Source organism: Conger conger, chromosome 2, assembly GCF_963514075.1.
Source record: "Conger conger chromosome 2, fConCon1.1, whole genome shotgun sequence".
In the NCBI taxonomy this organism is placed as follows: Eukaryota; Metazoa; Chordata; class Actinopteri; order Anguilliformes; family Congridae; genus Conger; species Conger conger.
In genome coordinates this window covers 62,082,007-62,100,900 of record NC_083761.1, presented here as the reverse complement: position 1 = coordinate 62,100,900, position 18,894 = coordinate 62,082,007, and the positions used below count along the sequence as shown (strand labels likewise).

General features: G+C 41.3%; 1 protein-coding gene across 1 annotated transcript; it reads left to right on the top strand.

Annotated features, from left to right (window-relative positions):
• The first annotated feature begins 339 nt into the window (after positions 1 to 339).
• Positions 340 to 16,551, top strand: rnf151 (ring finger protein 151). Its single transcript, XM_061230481.1, has 5 exons — positions 340 to 709; positions 14,924 to 14,928; positions 15,274 to 15,419; positions 15,742 to 15,838; positions 16,090 to 16,551. Exons 1-5 carry the CDS (start codon positions 340 to 342, stop codon positions 16,549 to 16,551), a joined length of 1,080 nt encoding a protein of 359 aa, XP_061086465.1.
• The last annotated feature ends 2,343 nt before the right edge of the window (positions 16,552 to 18,894 follow it).

The following is an 18,894-nucleotide window of genomic DNA, read 5'->3' as shown; positions in this document are numbered from 1 at the left end:
TGGCTGGAGTAGTCTCAGACAGCCCGTCCACAGTTACACTCTCATTGGCTGTCCGCAATAGGCGTGTGGACGAAATCGGTGCTGATGTTTTTATCAGTCAGTCGGGAAGTCGGCAAACAACGCTGCTCACAGCGAGAGTTTCCCTGAAGCTCCGATGCTGGTGACGATACTGGCAACGCCTACATGCGCACTATATAGGGATGTACTCAGTCCTATGTTTGCATGAGAGACCTGAAAACGCTTGTAAGACGAAAGACACTTCGAAAAAACAAAGATGAGTGGAGAATGATGCCAAATGCCTGGCCTGGTTCCCAGCTCCCTACTTGGTGAAGTGTGGGGATGGGGAAGGAGTGTTCCACACTTAACATGGCCCAGCTGCATAACTCAGACCCGTTCCCCCCCATGCCAAGGGGAACACTCAGTACTGCTAACAAGAAAAGGTCACGTTCTCTGGACATACTGGCAGAGCCACAACAGAGCCATGTCCTCCCACCTGTCCCGTCAGAGAACGAGAGCCGCAAGAGCAGTCTGAGCGGAGTTAGCCTGGGGAGTGAGTCCAGCTTCAGCGATGACTGCAGCAGCCCGGGTAGCGACTCTCTCAGTGGCAGCCCCACAGGCATGGTGGAGCTGCACAGTGCAGATGGTGGCCTTGCTGAGGGAAGGTTCAGCCCCCTTAGCTCTGACCTCAACCTCCTGAAGATCTCCTCCGGTTGGACTAGGGTTGATTTAGGTTACAATGGTCCTGCGGATAATTCAGACTCCTGTTGTAAATAACTATATTGTTGTTATACTGTTGTAAATAGCAATATTATTTATAATTTCAAATGTGTAATAGAAATCACAATGAAAACCGTAAACGAACAATTCAAATAACAATACACCATTCTTGACGTACAAATACTCATGCAATATTAGCATTAGCAAGATTTTTCTTCGTTGGAGCTGGTTGCGCTGTTTTCTGCAATAGTGTACTCCCCTCATTGATATATTTCTTTTGCATATTTGTGTTCTGATGTTGAAATTGAAATCCATATTTTCCATAGTGGAAAACATTAATGTGCCTTATATGCACATTACTCATTAATTAATGTTCTTTTACATTGTTCTTCAAATTGCTGGGAAAGGCATTGTATATGCAGGTATGTTGGCTGTTTCCTTTGTGAAGTTTATAAAGTATGAGATCATGTTCATTAATTCTTATTATTTTAATAAAAACTCTTCACATTTTTTCACTGGACATTTCAGACTGAAAAGCAGAACCAATACATTCACCACAGTGCAAATGGCTGGCTTCTCCACTTATGGCTAAAACCAATTTTTTTACAGCATATCGTTCTTTTCTTTACTCTTGCATGACTATTAAATTCAAACATACAGTACTGTTCAAAAGGCACGTAAATAAAAGTCCATTAAGCGAAGATGCTTAATATGTTTAAAAAGTGCAGTAAACAGTTAAACACTAAATTAAATAAATATTTGTTGTGACCACTCTTCACTTTTAAAACTGCATCTATTCTTAGATCCACTGCCCCATGGTTTTATAAGAAAATAGCTTTTAATGTTGATTTGAGAACCACAGTTCTTCTGCAGACTTACTCTCTCTGATTCTGATTGATTCTGGCTCACTCTCCATCAAGTCATGCCCTCCACCAGAAGTTGTAGTACATACATTTACCAACTGAACCATGGAAAAGTCACTGAAAGTATTCATGAGGGCTTATGAATGTGTGGTTTGAAGAGACATTACTTTAAAACATCAAATCCACAAGAAGCAGAAGTAACATGGTTGAAACTATTATTGGTTTCCTTACAACATATTCATAACATGTATAGACATTAACTCAAAGGAGCTTTGTTATCTTCATTTCCTGCAAGGAAACCTTCTCAGTTTTGTACACACCTTAATCAAATGAGCTTTAAAGACATTATAAACCAGAAAATAAAACAGTAATATGATTCCTTGTGTACATATTGCCTTGCATCACACTTCTGTCGTACACATTCAGGAAACAGTCAATCCATCAGTCAAACCATCAATTTCACTGTCACACGTTAATCCCTTAAGTATTACCTTAAAAATTGTAATAAAACAAGTTTAAAAATGACATATGCAAAATTAAATGGAATTGAATGGTGTTGTCACTGTCTTCCTCAGAAATATTCACTCACTATTCATTGGAACTCCATTCAACGTTTTTTGGTATAAAATCCCAAGAACTGTTTTGGCCGAAGTGCAACTGAGGCAAATTATACGCCGTTGGAAATGTAATGTCATTAGCTAATGATTTTTAGTCATCACTTTAGTTGGTTCTTTGATGAGGTAACACATTTTCTCTGCAACTACGTTACAAATACAGGTCAGAGACCGTTGTACTTGGGCTCATTGTTTTTGAGAGAGCCTATACAAAACGTAGATAGTAGAATTTCTATGTACAAGTACTTTTGTCGAAGTATACAAAGGCGAAATGTACAACATAATTCCTCAAGAGAAATTCTAAGTAAACAATGGACATTCTATCAACGTTTCTCCGAGTTAGCACATTTTTAGAATGAGAAACTATTATACATTTGGTCCGCTAGACAGCACACGTTATGAACATGGACAGGTTTCTTGTAGTGTGTGGATTTCCAAAATGCAGAGAACGTGAGGTCCCCCCACATTATTTTACCACCCACATGTTACAAAATAAGGAACTGTTATCGCTAAAGCAATGGCATCTTAAAGTAGGTTATACAGAAAGAACCACAAGTTTTTACGCTTTCAAATATCCTGTTACCATAGTGATTGAAAACTGAATAAAGTCCTGAATAAAGCAATGAATGCAAAATAAACACTCACCGGCCCAATTAACAGCAAACTAAACTAAACCACAGCTATACAGTACAAAAACCGTTCAAAAAAAAGAGGGGTCCATCAGCATAACCCAAGAATATAAATGAGACAGAAATGAAGGTTCTGCATGGAGGAATAGTTAAACATCCCCCAAATGTTTTCTCTTACCTACAAATTCTATGTAAATCATGGCTTTCATCTTTGCCAGGGATGTTTGTACAGTATTAATAATACTGTAACCAATAATCGTGAAACCTGTTTTTTATTTGAACAATGTAAGACTTTGGTTGATGACACACACGACTTTACACAAAAGCTTGTCAATCACTATTATTTTCTAGTATTTTTTGTGCATATTATCAAGGGTGCCAATAATTCTGGAGCCCACTGTATATAACATAGATCACTTAAAGGGCCCAGAAGGAATTTTATTCCTGGTTCAATCTGGCTCCGTAACTTCCATCCATCCATTATCTGAACCTGCTTATCCGGAACAGGGTCACAGGGGGGCTGGAGCCTATCCCAACATACATTGGGCGAAAGGCAGGAATACACCCCTGGACAGGTCGCCAGTCCATCACAGGGCACACACAACATTCACTCACACATTGAGACTCTCCAATCAGCCTAACCTGTCTTTTGACTGTGGGAGGAAACTGGAGTACCTGGAGGAAACCCACGCAGACACAGGGAGAACATGCAAACTCCACACAGAGAGGCCCCGGCCGACGGGGATTCGAACCCAGGACCTCCTTGCTGTGAGGCGGCAGTGCTGCTCACTGCACCATCCGTGCCGCCGCTCCATAACTTACATAACATAAATTATATTGTTACATATGCTTGTGCCTACGTGAAGGAATTTTATTTTCAGTTAGCCTTGTGTGGTTCCAGAAACCAGTTGTAGCCTATCAACCTGTTGAATGTAGCTGAACCACATCAATGAAAACATATTTGATTCAGTTTAGTACTGTTTAGTACTGTGATACCTAAATCACAGCCAAAACCTCTGATTCTAAATCAGATTACGCTGATTCATGGGAAAGGCTACTGTAAATATAATGATTCACAAAAAACTTTTTTTTGAAATTTTTCCAGTGCCCCTGAAGGAGTGTACCTTTACAGGTAAAATTGCTGTAATGTTTATCAGTCTGTATGTTTAAATTGTTATGCTCGCAGCCAGAAACTCAAACACATGCCACATTATTCCAAAAATGTCTTTATTCAGTCCAAGGGTCAAAGCCAGGTAATCCACAGGCAACTAGAACAGAGGGGAATAGACAAACTCAGGAATCTCAAAAATAACAGGCTTACAAATAATTGGCACTGAAAATTATGATCAACATTCTGACAAAGGTGAAGACTCAGACTGGGGTTTAAAGTCCTGACTCTGGCTGCAGCCAACAAGACGGCCCCTCACCAGCTTGACCACTCCACTTTCCTCCCTGCTACATAATGTGTATGCAGCAAAACACAAGATAAGATACTGTACACAAAGGAAATCAACTACAGTTTGACATTTTATGCTTGGGGCAAGGTTCTTCGGCAAGAACATCTCAAAGAAAAATCAACACAACATCTGTGACACCAATTAAATGTGAAATGGGATGAATTTGACGCAATGGGATGTTGACGAAATGCACACATTCAAACATACAGTACTGTGCAAAAGGCACATGCAAAAATAATTCCATTAAGCGAAGACGCTTAATAACGGAAAAAGTGCAGTAAACAGTTAAACACTAAATTAAATCAATGTTTGCTGTGACCACCCTTCACCTTTAAAACTGCATCTATTTTCTTAGATACACTGCCCCGCAGTTTTATAAGAAAACAGCTTTTAATGTTGGAGAACGACAGTTGTTCTGCAGACTTTGGCTGTCTCCATCAAGATGTCATCTGGTCGAGTTCCAGCAATCAGATATATCAGCGATCAGGCAGTTCAAAAATGAAAGTCTAGGCAATGGTTTATAAAATGGGCAAATGGATACAGCCAGGATAATCCAGAGAGTAAATACAGTTCATACCAGTCGATAAAACAGGCAAAGGGTCAAAAACACACAGGCAGTCCAAACAGAAACAGAATCCAAAATAAACTTCTGAGCAGCCAAAGGGGCCCAAATACAGTGGGTCAAAACAGAACAAGCGGGGTTGGGGTTTTAAGTATTTTAGGAAGTGCACAGAGAGCTTTGACCTTCGCTGAAGTTGGCACCAGCCACAAACAAACACAAATTGAGCTTCCTAGTCGTCCATGTGGGATAAGTAGCAGCAAGCTGCAAGACATATATTTCATAAAGCAGCTTGCGTGACAATTTTGTGAATGTGCTACAGGCAAGAATATACTAATCTATTGCAGGGCACACATACCATTCACTCATACATTCATATGCAGGGGCAATTTAGGCTCTCTAGGTAACCTAACCTGCATGTCTGCGGAAGGAAACCCGAATACCCAGATTCAAAGTCCTGACTCTGGCTGCAGCCAACAAGATGGTCCCTCTCTGCCTATAGGACATAATTCAACCCTACACACTCTGCTGCCACAGGGCAACTTGCTCATCCTGCCAGCCACATGAATGACTCGCATTTGTCCTGTAAGGACCACATTTCCCACGATCCCACAGGACAATTCCGTAACGTCCACCCTGCATGGCGTGTAGTTACGGTTTGTCTTGTGTTGGTGTCACATAGACATGAGAGCCGAGTCAAATCAGTCTTTCAAAGAACTTCCAACCGTCGGGTTATCGGGTTATCCTTCGGTCCGGGAGGTGGCCAGGGAGTTCTACGAGGGCCTTTACAGCGAGAGGCCCTCAGACGGGGCTCTCATGGACACCTTCCTGGGCTGCCTGGACAGAAGCCTGGGAGATGAGCAGATGGAAGCGGAGTTGAGCATTGAGCTCACCAGGGCCATGCACTCCTTGAACATGCACAAAGCTCCAGGCCCTGACGGAATCCCAGCTGAGTTTTACCAGGCTCACTGGGATCTCCTGAAGGGGGACGTGGCGGAAGTGTTCAGGGCTGCGTACAGGGAGGGGCGGTTAGGCGCCTCACTGAGACAGAGCTCAGTAGCTCTTGTCCCAAAGAAGGGGGACCTGAAGGACCTCCGCCACTGTCGGCCGATCAACCTCCTCTCAGTCGATTATAAGATCATGGCGAAGGCGCTGATGGGGAGGTTCCAAGGCCCGATAACATCGGTGATCGGACCGGACCAGACCTGCAGTGTGCAGGGGAGGTCCATAAATGACAACCTGCTCCTTGTGAGGGATCTAATCATCCACTCCGGGGAGCGGAGGTCCCCCTTGTGCCTTCTCAGCCTCGATCAAGAGAAGGCATTTGATCAGGTGAGTCATGTGTGCTTGGAGAGAGTGCTAGAGAAAATGAACATTCCTGGCCCCCTCCTGCGCTGGACAAAAATCTGTCTGACAGACATAATGGGCAGAGTGGTTGTCAATCGGCAGCCCTCTGCCCCGTTCGATGTCAGGTCTGGTATCAGGCAGGGGTGCCCTCTAGCATCTCTCCTGTATGTCATCTACCTGGAACCGTTCCTCCAGGCCCTCAGGGCCAATCCAGGGGTGGTGGGCTACCCACTACCTGGAGCCGGGGGGGAACAGCTAAAGGTGATGGCGTACATGGACGACATTGCCATCGTCACCACAGATAGTCGTTCTATCACTTGTGCCACCAAGGTGTTGGACGACTTCTGTGTGGCCACTGGCGCCCTGGTCAACAGGGACAAGAGTGAAATGTTTCTGTCTCCACATTGGAGTGAGGAGCTGACCGTTTCCTTCCCTGTGCGTAGGAATACCATCAAGCTCCTGGGGGTGACCTTCCAGGCTGACGGAGGAGGGAGAACCAGCTGGGAGGGAGCCCTCCGCCACATCAAAATAAAATCAGGAGCTGGAGTGTATGGCCCTTGACCATGGCGGGTAAGATCCTTGTCCTGAAGGCAATTGTCCTACCCATTCTCCTCTATGTGGGGAGGGTGTTTCCCCCAGACAAAGCCACCGCGAAGTTAATCACCTGGATGGCTTTCCGCTTTGTCTGGGGGAGCACTATGGAAAAACTGAAACGTGTCACCCTCCTCAAGGAGGAGCGGAATGGGGGGTGGGGGGTCCCAGACATTGTAACCATCATTATGGTGCAGGGTCTGGCCACCCTTGTCCAGAACGTAGGGAAGGTGGGTAAGGCCTCTGGTACCTTTGCCAGGTACTATGCCACCCCCTTCCTCAGAGCAATGGGCTTGGGTGTGCTGGACCTCACCATACCCTATAGCTGGGACCCCCAACCTACGTCTACCGAGCCCTGAAGGACTTTGCCTACAGGACGGGTCTGCCCAGGGCTGGCCTAACCTCGTGGAGCTACAAAATGATCATGGATCATCTTTTCTGGGAGTGCTCCGTGGCCCGGAGGGTCTGGGGCCTTGTTTGTTCCTCTGTCTCCCTAAGCAGGTTCCTGCCAAGGTCCTCCCTGATGGCTGAGGGCATTCCTCTACAGTCCGCCGGGGGGATGCAAGACCATCAAGCTCCAGCGTCAGTGGAGAATCATCAACATCGTGAAACAGGTCCTGTGGGAGGCAAGGAACATCAAGGTCTACCAAAAAACAACTGTAGACCTGATCACTCTCCGGAGGAGGATACAAAACCTCCTCCAAGACGGCGTGATCTTGGACTTTCATATCAACAAGACCCTGGCGAGAGAGAAATGGGGGGTGGACCACTGGAAAGAACTGGTTATATAGTCCACCCCCCCAAGAGGGGCAAGAGGTCCTCAACACCTGCTGAACCCGAGCAAGATGGACCCCATTTTTAAATATCCTTGCCCGCTTTGGGTTTTCTTAAAAACTCACTTTGTTGCTTTCCTTTTGTTTTGATATGATTTTTCTAAAGACTTGTTTTTCTTTTGTTTAATCATCTGTTTGCACACCTTTGTTTAAAGTTATGTTTCATTTAATTTAGAATTGTTGTCTACTTTTGAAAGTAGTGCTTGTTTTTGTTAAAATTATTATTTTGTGTTATTGAGTGTGTTTTGAAAAAGAAAAAAGATTTTAAATTGTAAGAAATTATAACAACCAATAAAACAACCTTCGGGTTATTGGTATGTTTAATAATTGATATTGGTTAGTTGAATTATTAATTAAAATACTACATTTGTGGTTAGATATTTCTGAAAACAGTAATTTTATGAGACTGATTACCTTTTGTAGTTATACTGCTACATAACATTAATTGGTGCTCCGGTTTCGTAGAGAGTAAAATCCCTATGTTATTTGGCGGCTCATGCGAGGCCCCTACAGTCCCAACTCCGGAGCTTCTCCACCCTAGCTCCCCAGTGGTGGACAGACCTCCCCATTCTAATAAGAACTGCTCCATCACTGCCCATTTTCCTTCTTAAGACTAATCTCTTCACTGTACCTTGACTCCTCTGCAGGAGGATCTATTGCCATGGCTATGTTGTTCACCTGTCTGAATTTTTGCCACTTGTTGTAAAGTTGAATTTGTATTTATATTATATTTGCATGTGTATTTATTGTATGGTATTGTAGTTAGTTGTAATTCCTTACTTAGCCTTGTGCACTGGAAATGATGTTCATGGCTGTACAACAATTGTAGCTTATCCAATCCGCTCTGTATGTTCTAATGACCTTGATATGCACTACTATGCAAGTCGCTTTGCATAAAAGCATCTGCTAATTAAAACTGAATGTTAATGTAAAGAGGAAACCCATGCAGAAAGAACCACGGACATTCTTGCTGTGAGGCAATTGTCGGAGAAGTGAAGTTTAAGGTGAAATATGGTTCATTTACGAGTCCAGCAATTTTAACAGCGCATCAACTGTCGCAAAAATCTTTCACTTATCCAACATGTAAAATAAATGTATTCAATTTAATTAGTTAATTATTACCAAAAGATATCAATTATCAAATAAATGGCTTAATTCATTGATAGGCAGAGCAACCTGTTGAATCAATGTGTATCAAAATGCACAAATCACAAGGAAAGTAAGGGAATAATTTTAAGTTTCAACATAAAAATCTACATCTAAACCTACTTACACCATCACCCAGTGCAAGGAACCTCGGCGTGGTGATGGACAGCAGACTGTCCCTCTCCGAGAACATTGCGGCGGTGACCCGGTCATGCAGGTTCTTCCTATACAACATATGGAGAATCCGCCCCTTTCTCACCCCCTACTCGACCCAGCTCCTGGTCCAAGCGATGGTTCTGTCCCACCTGGACTACTGCTATTCCCTCTTGGCTGGCCTCCCAGCGTCCATCATCAGACCCCTCCAGCTTATCCAGAATGCAGCAGCTCATCTGGTCTTCAACTTTCCCAAATACTCACGTCACGCCCCTGCTGACTTCCCTCCACTGGCTGCCTGTCATGGCTCGCATCAAATTCAAAACATTGATGCTAGCCTTCCAAGCAGTTAAGGGGTCTTCCCCAGCTTACCTACAAAAAATCATCAGACCCTACACCCCTGCCAGACCTCTTTGTTCAGCCTCCACAGGCCACTTGGCACCTCCCCCTCTCCGAACCTCCACCTCACGCTCACGACTACTGTCTGTTCTGGCTCCACGGTGGTGAAATGAACTCCCCGTTGAGGTCAGAACTGTAGAATCTCTTCCCACCTTCAAGCACAAACTGAAGACGCACCTCTTCAAGCAGCACCTCTCCCCGTCCCTCTCTACCTCCCTGTGAACCTTAATTGTTGTCTTTCTGTGATGTACTTTTTTGTGTATCAGTATTTTTAGTTTGGCTAGGTAAGCAGTGTTTGGCTAGTTAAGGGGTTTGGTCATACTTTTGCGTTTTGTTTGTTTGTTTAAAATAAATAAATAAATAAATAAATAAATAAATGGATATGGATATGCACTTTGTTGTACGTCGCTCTGGATAAGAGCGTCTGCCAAATGCCATTAATGTAATGTAAAGACGAGGGTCAACTACCTTAAATAAAGAAGTAACAGACATAGACAAGTATAAGCCACAAAATAAATAAATGAAAGAAAGTGCCTATGCTTTGAAACAGATGGTAGCTGGTAATTTCAAGATGACACATATAATATTTAAAGGTAAACAAAACAAAACTCTCACACAAATAAGACAAAACATGAAAACACAGGTGCTCATGTGGGTGAGTACAGTACACATATAACAGGTGTACTGTAAAGTCCTTAACACAAACAGATGAGTATTTTCCCAAAGAAACAACAAAACATCATCGGGTCCACAAAATAGTCTGTAGGTCTCCACTGTTTTCAGAACAGTTTTTGCTTCACAAATTTGCTCCACTTTCCCCCCCCAAAAAAATGCCAAACAATTCAAAAAGCCAATCTCACACAACACCCCTTGCAGGGCATGGTGTATTAAATATTGAGAGTGATTGAGTGTTTGGATAACAAATGAAGTAATAACCATGCTCTCTTTGTGTAAACAAAACGACTCTGATTCAACTGCACAAATATTCTTAGCCCCTTCTAACAAATTTTAACCAATAACTACCTCTATCATAGTAAGAAACGGCTTTCTAACGTCAAGAGGAAGCACTTTTTTTAATGCATTTACCACATATAAACTTGGAAATGGGTATTTGAAAAAGTGTCCTTTTACAGCATTTACATAACATAGATGACATAAATACACATAAGAAGTTCCCATAAGAAATGCATTAGTTATCTTGTTTGCAATCTGGTTCCACAAATAATTGCACACATACAGTATGTTTGCGTGAGGAAACTTTCAGGTTCCTTGAAGGAATTCCAGTAGTAGTTGGCACAAGTCAAACCAGTTGTACAGCAACCTGTTGAAAGTAGATGAACCACATTAATAGAAAAACATATTGTATTTGATTTGATCTCCGGTGCTGACAGCTATAGTCCTCAAGGCAGATAAATCAAGAGAGTATTAACCACAACACAGTTCTGTGCATTCACTGTAAATATGATTTATTTTTCATAATGGTCCATTTAGGCCTATTATCTATTATGTAGGCCTACTTCAGTGAGTTTGTACTTTTGCCTGTGACCTCGACCACGTATTGGATTATCTCTGTCATCCCAGTTTGCCTTGTGCTCAGACTTCTGCCCATGACACCTATTACAAACTTGATTACCTTTTGTACCTGTTTGCCTGCATTTGACCACAGCCGGCTTGTCCTGCCTTTCACAAGATTAAGACACTTATTCTGCCTATTTCTGGGTTTCTATTTGTTCTTTGGTTTTGACACCTGACAATCAGCAGAAAGAAATGGCCCGATTATAATTTTCCAAAAAATGTAAACAAGCCAGAAGGTCTGGAACAAAATTTTATGGACAGGTGAGACCAAAAATGGCAAAAGTGTGAGCTAAGGAAGGAACAGCCCATAGGCCAAAGCTAGTAGTAGGTAGTGTGTGTCACAGCTTGGGCAGGTATGGCTGCTTCTGGAACAGGCTCGCTTGTCTTTATTAATGTAATGGAGGATGGAAGCAGTAGGATGACCAGCACCTTGTCCTGCAGAAAGTCGATGCCCAAACCCCAAACACGCTGCCTATGCAATAAAAGCATTCATCAGTGGGAAAAGGTGGTATGTTTAGGACTGGCCAATCAGTCAGATGATTTAAATTCATTGAGCATACAATTCACTTGCTGAAGGGCAGACTGAAGACGGAAACCTCCTAAAAGAAAGATCAACTGCAGGCAGCTGCAGCGAAGACCTGGAAAGGCATTTTGAAAGAAGATACTAAATGATTGGTGATTCAATGGGTGATTTACATTTAAGTGCATCCTTACTGAAAATTGGTATTTCTGTAAATGGTAAAACACATATACACTCAGTCAACACTATTAGGTAGACGTGCACACTAGCACCAAGTACAGTATGGATTTATCGTACCATTGCAGTAATATCGATGGTATGATACAACGGGCTGGCAGAGTGGAAGCACTCCTTGGTCACGAGCGAATAGTAGAGGGTGCTTACGGTTGAGAAAATAAACTGGGTATGGTTTAGTTGCTCTCACAGTCATAAAATTATCAGCCGGTCAGTTCAAACCACCAGATTACAGAGCGAAAGCACTCCTGCACCGTAATAATAGTAGCTTAATGATCAGACATTGCATTCTCACGTGGACTGATAGAGCGAACACACTCTTGGCCACGAGCAAGGATAGCAAGGTCTTAATACTGAGGGAACAGAACCGGGAAAGGTAACGACGCCCGGATATGTCGTTACCTTTCATCATTTAATAAACAATGATGGTCACTTAATATCAACAGTAGAATCCCGTCCTGGGCTGATAAAGAGAAAGCAGTTCGAGCCGCGAAGCACTTAGCTTCAAAACTAGTCAGCTAATAGTTAACTAGCATATAGCCTAGAGCAGGAACACTACAGACGAGGATCGCGTGATTTACCAAAGTGACATGTTCCTGGATCAACACCCCTTGTTGTTCCTACTTGCCTAAATAACATCGTGCCGACAAATAACTTTCGTCAGAAGAATTATCGAAATGAGCTAGAATATTGAGTAGGGAGATAACCAGAGATGGTTATCAACCTAACCTAAGTTAGTAAAGAAAGGTTGTCAGAGAATACATCCTTAAAAGCATTGAAAATGTGATGCCTAGTACAATGCTTCAGAAAAACCCCACCATAGATGGTTATGCTGCTGGTGACCTGCAGGGTGGAATCAGCGGCTCTGACATGACCAAGTTGATCAACCAGAATGACCATCATATTACCTGTTTGGGTAAACCCAGTCTACGCACAGATGTATTTTAATTATCAGTTTAATAATTGGCTATTTTGCTGGGACTTATATCTAAAGCGACTTACAGTTGTTTTGACTGACTGAAGTTGTTGAACAATCCCCCTGGTGCACCGTAAGGTTAAGGGCCCAGCAGCTGTGCAAATCTTATCGTGGCTAGACTGGGTTTTGAACCGAACTGCATAAAACAAGCACTATCCATAATAGACCAGAATGAACAAGCTTGGAATTTACGGTTATCGGCAGGGAATGAAGTTCCATTGAAGATGTGCCATTTCTTTCTTGAGGTTGAAAATTGTACCAAGATTAAAATTTAACACCGTGCTTTATATTATTTGTTTGTTGGAATTTTTCGTTGGAAGCTTATTTCCTCTGAGTGCCTCAACAACTCTGTCAAAATGTAACTGCACACATTAATACAAATTAACCATGCTTTACATCATGAAAGAACAGAATATACTTTCTATAATAATGCTTATCGAACACACCCTGAACTTACTAAGGGCTTCCACTTCAATTTTACACGTCTCACCACTAATGACATTACCGATGCTACCGTACACCACAGACGCAGCAAATGTCTAGTGACTCATTCATGGAAAGTTCATAAAATTGTCATGGAATAGATGAGACAATGCATTGTTCCCCCAGAACTACAGAGCATCGAATACTCATACTTAGTTTACCGAAAATTCTCTGGAATAATGCATAGATTTTGTGCATTGTAATGCTGCCCCCTGCTGGTTCTTTCTATCTTTCGCTTGCTCTCTCTCACACACGCGTACACACACGTGCACACTCGGAAAAAGAGCTGCTAATTAGTCGAGTCAGATGTGACAAATTAAGGTTAAAATGAAAACCTACAGTACAAGAACGTAAATCTCCAGTAACAGGGTGGGTTACCACTGCTCTAACTGCTCTAAGGAACACTACACCAATTCAGGATCTGGGATTTCCTCATGGCTAGCTACCCTTATCTATAAATAAATTGTGCGATGTTGATGCAACTGTGATGTATATGTTTAGACATTTTCAAGACGATAATGATATATAATGATATATTGATATATTTTCCAAAATCATAAGCAATAAAATACATTCTTGGTAATGTAATTTAGAATAATAAACATTGGAAAATTGAAGAAAATAAAAAAAGAAAGAAATGGCGATGAAATAGTTTAAAAGGCTGTTATGAACATATTCATATGTATATCATTACAGTAATAGGTATAATTCACAAGTGAATTACATTATGCATTAAAATGTGCAAAATGGTCCATTTTACTCCACTGAGATTGGAAGTAATTTTACAAACTCCCATCAAATCATCGGTTGTTAGCAGTGTTAATGGACGAAGAATCCCTCAATACAGGTTTGCAAACAATATAAAAATAAAACTTATAAATAAATAAATTCAGTGTATTTATAAAAGTTACACAACAGAAAATACCACTGTATTCTAAAGAACCATTCACGATACCACCAAGAGAGAACTGTTTATAATCTCTAGAGCTGACTGCCATTGAAAGCTCGATGGTTTCCATGGAAATGTCATTGTCAGAGCGGTAAAACCTGGAGTGTACAAAAAGACACAGGTGGTTTGTGCCTGAATGTTACCGCAGTATAAACATAGCTGGTCTCTTGTGCTAGAACTTGAAAGAACAGAACATATACAGTAGAGTTTTTTTTATCTTCATATGCATATTAGTCAAATGATCTTATTATTAACTCTTTTTGTTATTTACTGTTATGCATGAGCAAGCATGGACACGTTTGTATTGTGCTGGGCATTGTTCTGGAGTTAAATGCACTGTACAAGCATGGAGAAGGAATGGCAACAGAATCAAGAGAGACCCTATAACACTAGAGGTGTAAACTATGGTGAGTTCATTTGATATTTTTCACTGGGTATTAGTTGAATTTTGGCATTTTCTCTTTTCTTATTTTCTGTTTGCTTTAATGTCCTTATATCTACTGCACACACACACACACACACACACACACACACACACACACACACACTCACACACACACACATTTTATATATTATCACCCAAATCTGGACTGCTTTATATTTAAAATTTGTGCTAAATTAATTCATAATTTAATAGTATTATAATGAATTGACAATATACTACTGAAACTATATAGATGTTGGGCTTCAATATTCATGATCATTTTAGCAGGGTTAAAAGGAGAGTTTAAAAGAGTGCTTTGTTCACTCACATGGTCAATCAGCTGATGTTCCAGAAGAGCTTTGAATGAACTGCCACACTGTTCTCACAGCTGCAACTATTCCTGTTCCACTGTAAAGGATTCTGTGCTGTTTGTCTATTGCTTCTGTCTTTTCAGATAATGTCAGTTAATCTCTGTGATTTTAAATCTATTTTGTGAAGCAGTCAGGATAACATTTAGGAGAGGAAACAATTTAGAAAAATGTTGATTGTCTTTTCTATGTGGCCTCTGTCTTCTACAAAAAAAAGAAAAAAAATCACAAATACAAAATACAATAATCAACAGTATTGGACTAGTCAGGTCTAGGTTTGTCAATGATTATAAATTCATGTCATATAAATTCATAAGTAGCTTCATAGTACAGACTATTTCTGAACACTGTTCTGCTATTACAGTCTGACGTCTGTTTCTGTTTTAGGACATGACTAGCCATAATGAATCGTACTAACACAACTAATGCGTTTCAGAGTGGGGGTTACGACGTGGAACTGTTTGTGGACACTCCAGACTATGACCTAATCTGCACCATATGCCAGGGTGTTCTGAGGTGCCCTGTACGAGTCGCATGCAACCATGTATTCTGCAAAAAGTGCATTTTACAATGGCTTAAAAGGTAAAGTGCAATAAGTACATTTGCTTAAAAATCTACAGAGAACATTTTCTATCCACATTTCCTTTCCTTTTTGTAATGTGTACTGTATATGGTTTATGCATAAATTAAGAAAAGTGTTTTTGTTGAATTAAGAAAACTATAAATGGTTTTGGTTTTACTTAAAAGGATGATGGTACAACCTTACATTTTGTAGTTTATTACATTTGGGACAGTGGGATTAATATTGATTTATTTTGATATGTTCGCTGTTAGCAATGGACTTCTGTATCTGAGACTGCACGCCGCCAGAACTTTGAGCAGATATCCCCAATTTTTTCTGTAGACAGGAAACTTGCCCATGCTGTCGAAAGCCTGTCAATCAGAGCTTCATATTTGTGATGTACAAGCTGAGCAAGTCCATCAGTCGGTTACGGATCAAGGTAAGTGATGGGCAGAGCTTTGAATCAGTTCTTTCAAGTAATTCTTTCAATGCCATTCTTTCATGTTATACAGTGAGTTGATAACCAGTATCATTCTAAAACAATACCATGTTCCTTCCTGAATGAGAAAATATTATTTAGGCTTCTCTCCCACCCTGGTTAATCAGCATCGTGGTGCGACACGAAGCGTAGCATCACGATTCTTCATGGCGATACCAATGGGTTTTGCTGCCTCGTTGTCTCTCTCCCAGTGCAAAAACGAGCCGCATGGCTGCGCTGCCACCTTCCCCCTCTCTGAGGAGTACTGCCACAGCACGGCCTGCCTGTTCGAGCCCGTGGCCTGCCCTCACCAGGGCTGCGGGGCCCAGGTGCTGCGGCGGGACCTGGAGACGCACGCCCAGCGCTGCGAGCACTGGCGGCAGCTCTGCCCCATGGGCTGCGGCACCCTGCTCTCGCTCCAGACCCAGGCCCAGCACAACTGCTACCGGCAGCTACGGCAGGAGTGCGAGGCCCAGCGGCAGACCCACCGCGCCATCGCCGCCACGCTGCAGAGGAAGATGAGGAAGATGCAGAACACCATGGCCCACATGAAGAGGCAGATCGGTCTGATCTGCGAGAGCCTGGAGGTGCTGGACAGCCAGGAGGAGAACACGGGGGAGACCAGCACCACCAGCACCAGCAGCAGCAGCAGCACAAGCAGCAGCAGCTCCTGAAGCATGAGCGTCTGACCGTGCTGCCCTGAACTGGCCTGACGTCTCCTCTTACTGTCAATGGGCTTTGAGTGACACCGCATCTAGAGGAACCTTCTTTGAAATAACTGGAACATGAGTGCCATTGAAACATTTGGAAGCAAATAAAGTCTGTATTTTCAGAATAGCTATTTATGCAAAATAATTTATTTGAAGATATATGTGCAATATATACTATTAATAACTAATGCAGAGTATGAAGTGATTTGTTTGGACAGCAGGATTTTTGTACACTGATTTTGTTTTATTGTTGGTGTTTTTATAGGTTTCAGAATGTTTGCTTTTAAACAGTAATATTAAACTCTCTTATTTTCTGATGTATAGTTAATTCAATAATTGAATTTGGGCCCAGTGTTTACACTACATTGTCCAAAGCCAAAATTGGTATTTTTATGCTATTATACTTTTTTATGGTCTATAATATATGTGGTTGGAGAAAAAGTAACCACCATACTGTGCAAGGTACATAAAACTTATGAGGGGGGCGTGGTTGTTCAGTGGAGTCTACATACGGAATCCTCAGCAATTCTTATAGCCCACTACCAAAATCAATTTATCATGTAATTACAAAGGTATGTAATGTATGGTGCATGAGGATTGTGATTTTTAAATAAACAAATGAGAATAATTTCATTTTATACATACAGTGCAGTCTGTAAGTATTTGGACAAATTGTTGATTTGTTTTGACTCCAGCACATTAGATTTGAAATAAAACAATGAATATGAGACCAAACCCAATGCCTATTTCTATGTGGCCATTCTGAAACTTTAAAAATGAAAATAAATAAATAAAATCATAATGAGACATCATTCCGGCAATTCTGGTCAAGCTAAATTGTGATTAGTCCATGATTAGACACATTGTGTGCTTTCTGGCTGGTTCTACACTGCATTCCAGCCACAATAGTACTGGTCTCATGGGCCGAATGGCTTCTGTGACACTTTCCTATAAACAATTTAATTTAACAGCAACACATTCTGTATTGTAGGAGGTAAGCTCAGTGTAGGTATCTTTGTCAGACATTCTATGTCTAAATGTACAAATCGCACATTAAATTCACCTCAAAGTGTTATTTCCATGCTTTAGACCACAAACCCTGAAATACCTATACCTTCCACTGTAAAGTCAGCAGAAACTAAATTTTATTTTAAATATTATTATCACAACTGTTTTGGCCAATTAAAAACATATACTAACATCTAAATAAAACTTCAAACAGAGAAATGTCCCTTTAAAATACACCCAGTTTGTGTGTAATGATTAATATTTAGATACCCTAATCAGGTGCCCTACTGTAAAGTTTATTCCATGGTGTATTTATTTTACTGACCACCAGGGGGTGTCAATCCTCATTATATTTTCTTTGTTGTAACCCCACTTTCACAACAATTAGTACAACAGAAACACTTTAACATGTAGTTAAGTCCTTTTTGAATCAAGATTAGCCCTTTTGGGGCTGTGGCTGTACTAAACAGTTTATATTGGGTCCAATTTGAACTGGCAGGCTGCATATATTTACATGTTTACATTGAAATTGTATAATTTCTGATGAAACACAAATGTTTAATAAAGGACATTTTCGACTGTAACAAATCCTTTAAAATATATACTTGTGGTGAATTCAGTACTTATTAATCAACACACCATCAGCAACAACTATGGTGTTTGACTCCAGTTTCCTCAAGTCATCAATTAATTATGACTGTAATAGAATAAGAACTGCGGTCTTTGTTCCTAATTGACATTTATGGAAGTCATATATTATTCATACACCAGAGTGAGTATAATTGCAGATTCACAAGATAGCTGACACTATATAGTAGTTACCTCACTACACTAACAGTATTGATCAAATCCAATACAGCCATGGCTATATATAAAATAAGTTGTACAAGATGCAGACATGTTTGTCTGCCAGTAAGTCTAAGGAGATACAGTACAATGCACTACTGACTTGAATAATATTATGTTCTTGTCTTTGGGCTCTGCCTCTTCTGTGCATACCATGAAAAGACTGTCCATGATGTAAATGCCCTGTTATAAAGCAGAACTGAGCTATGATCGCATGGTTTACAGTATTATATGCTTCCCCTGTCCCACACATTATGGGGGGGGGGGGGGGGGGGGCGGTATGGAAGCTGATAGGATTATTTGCATTTCTCGGATTAACAGGAATTTGGACATTGTCTTGCATGTTATCTGGTCGTTCTCTATCCTGCTCCCCCTGTGCTGACAGTTGTATTACTCTATGGATTGGGAGGAAGAGCAGCACACCTGTCCTTCATCTTTTTCTTGTGACTGTCC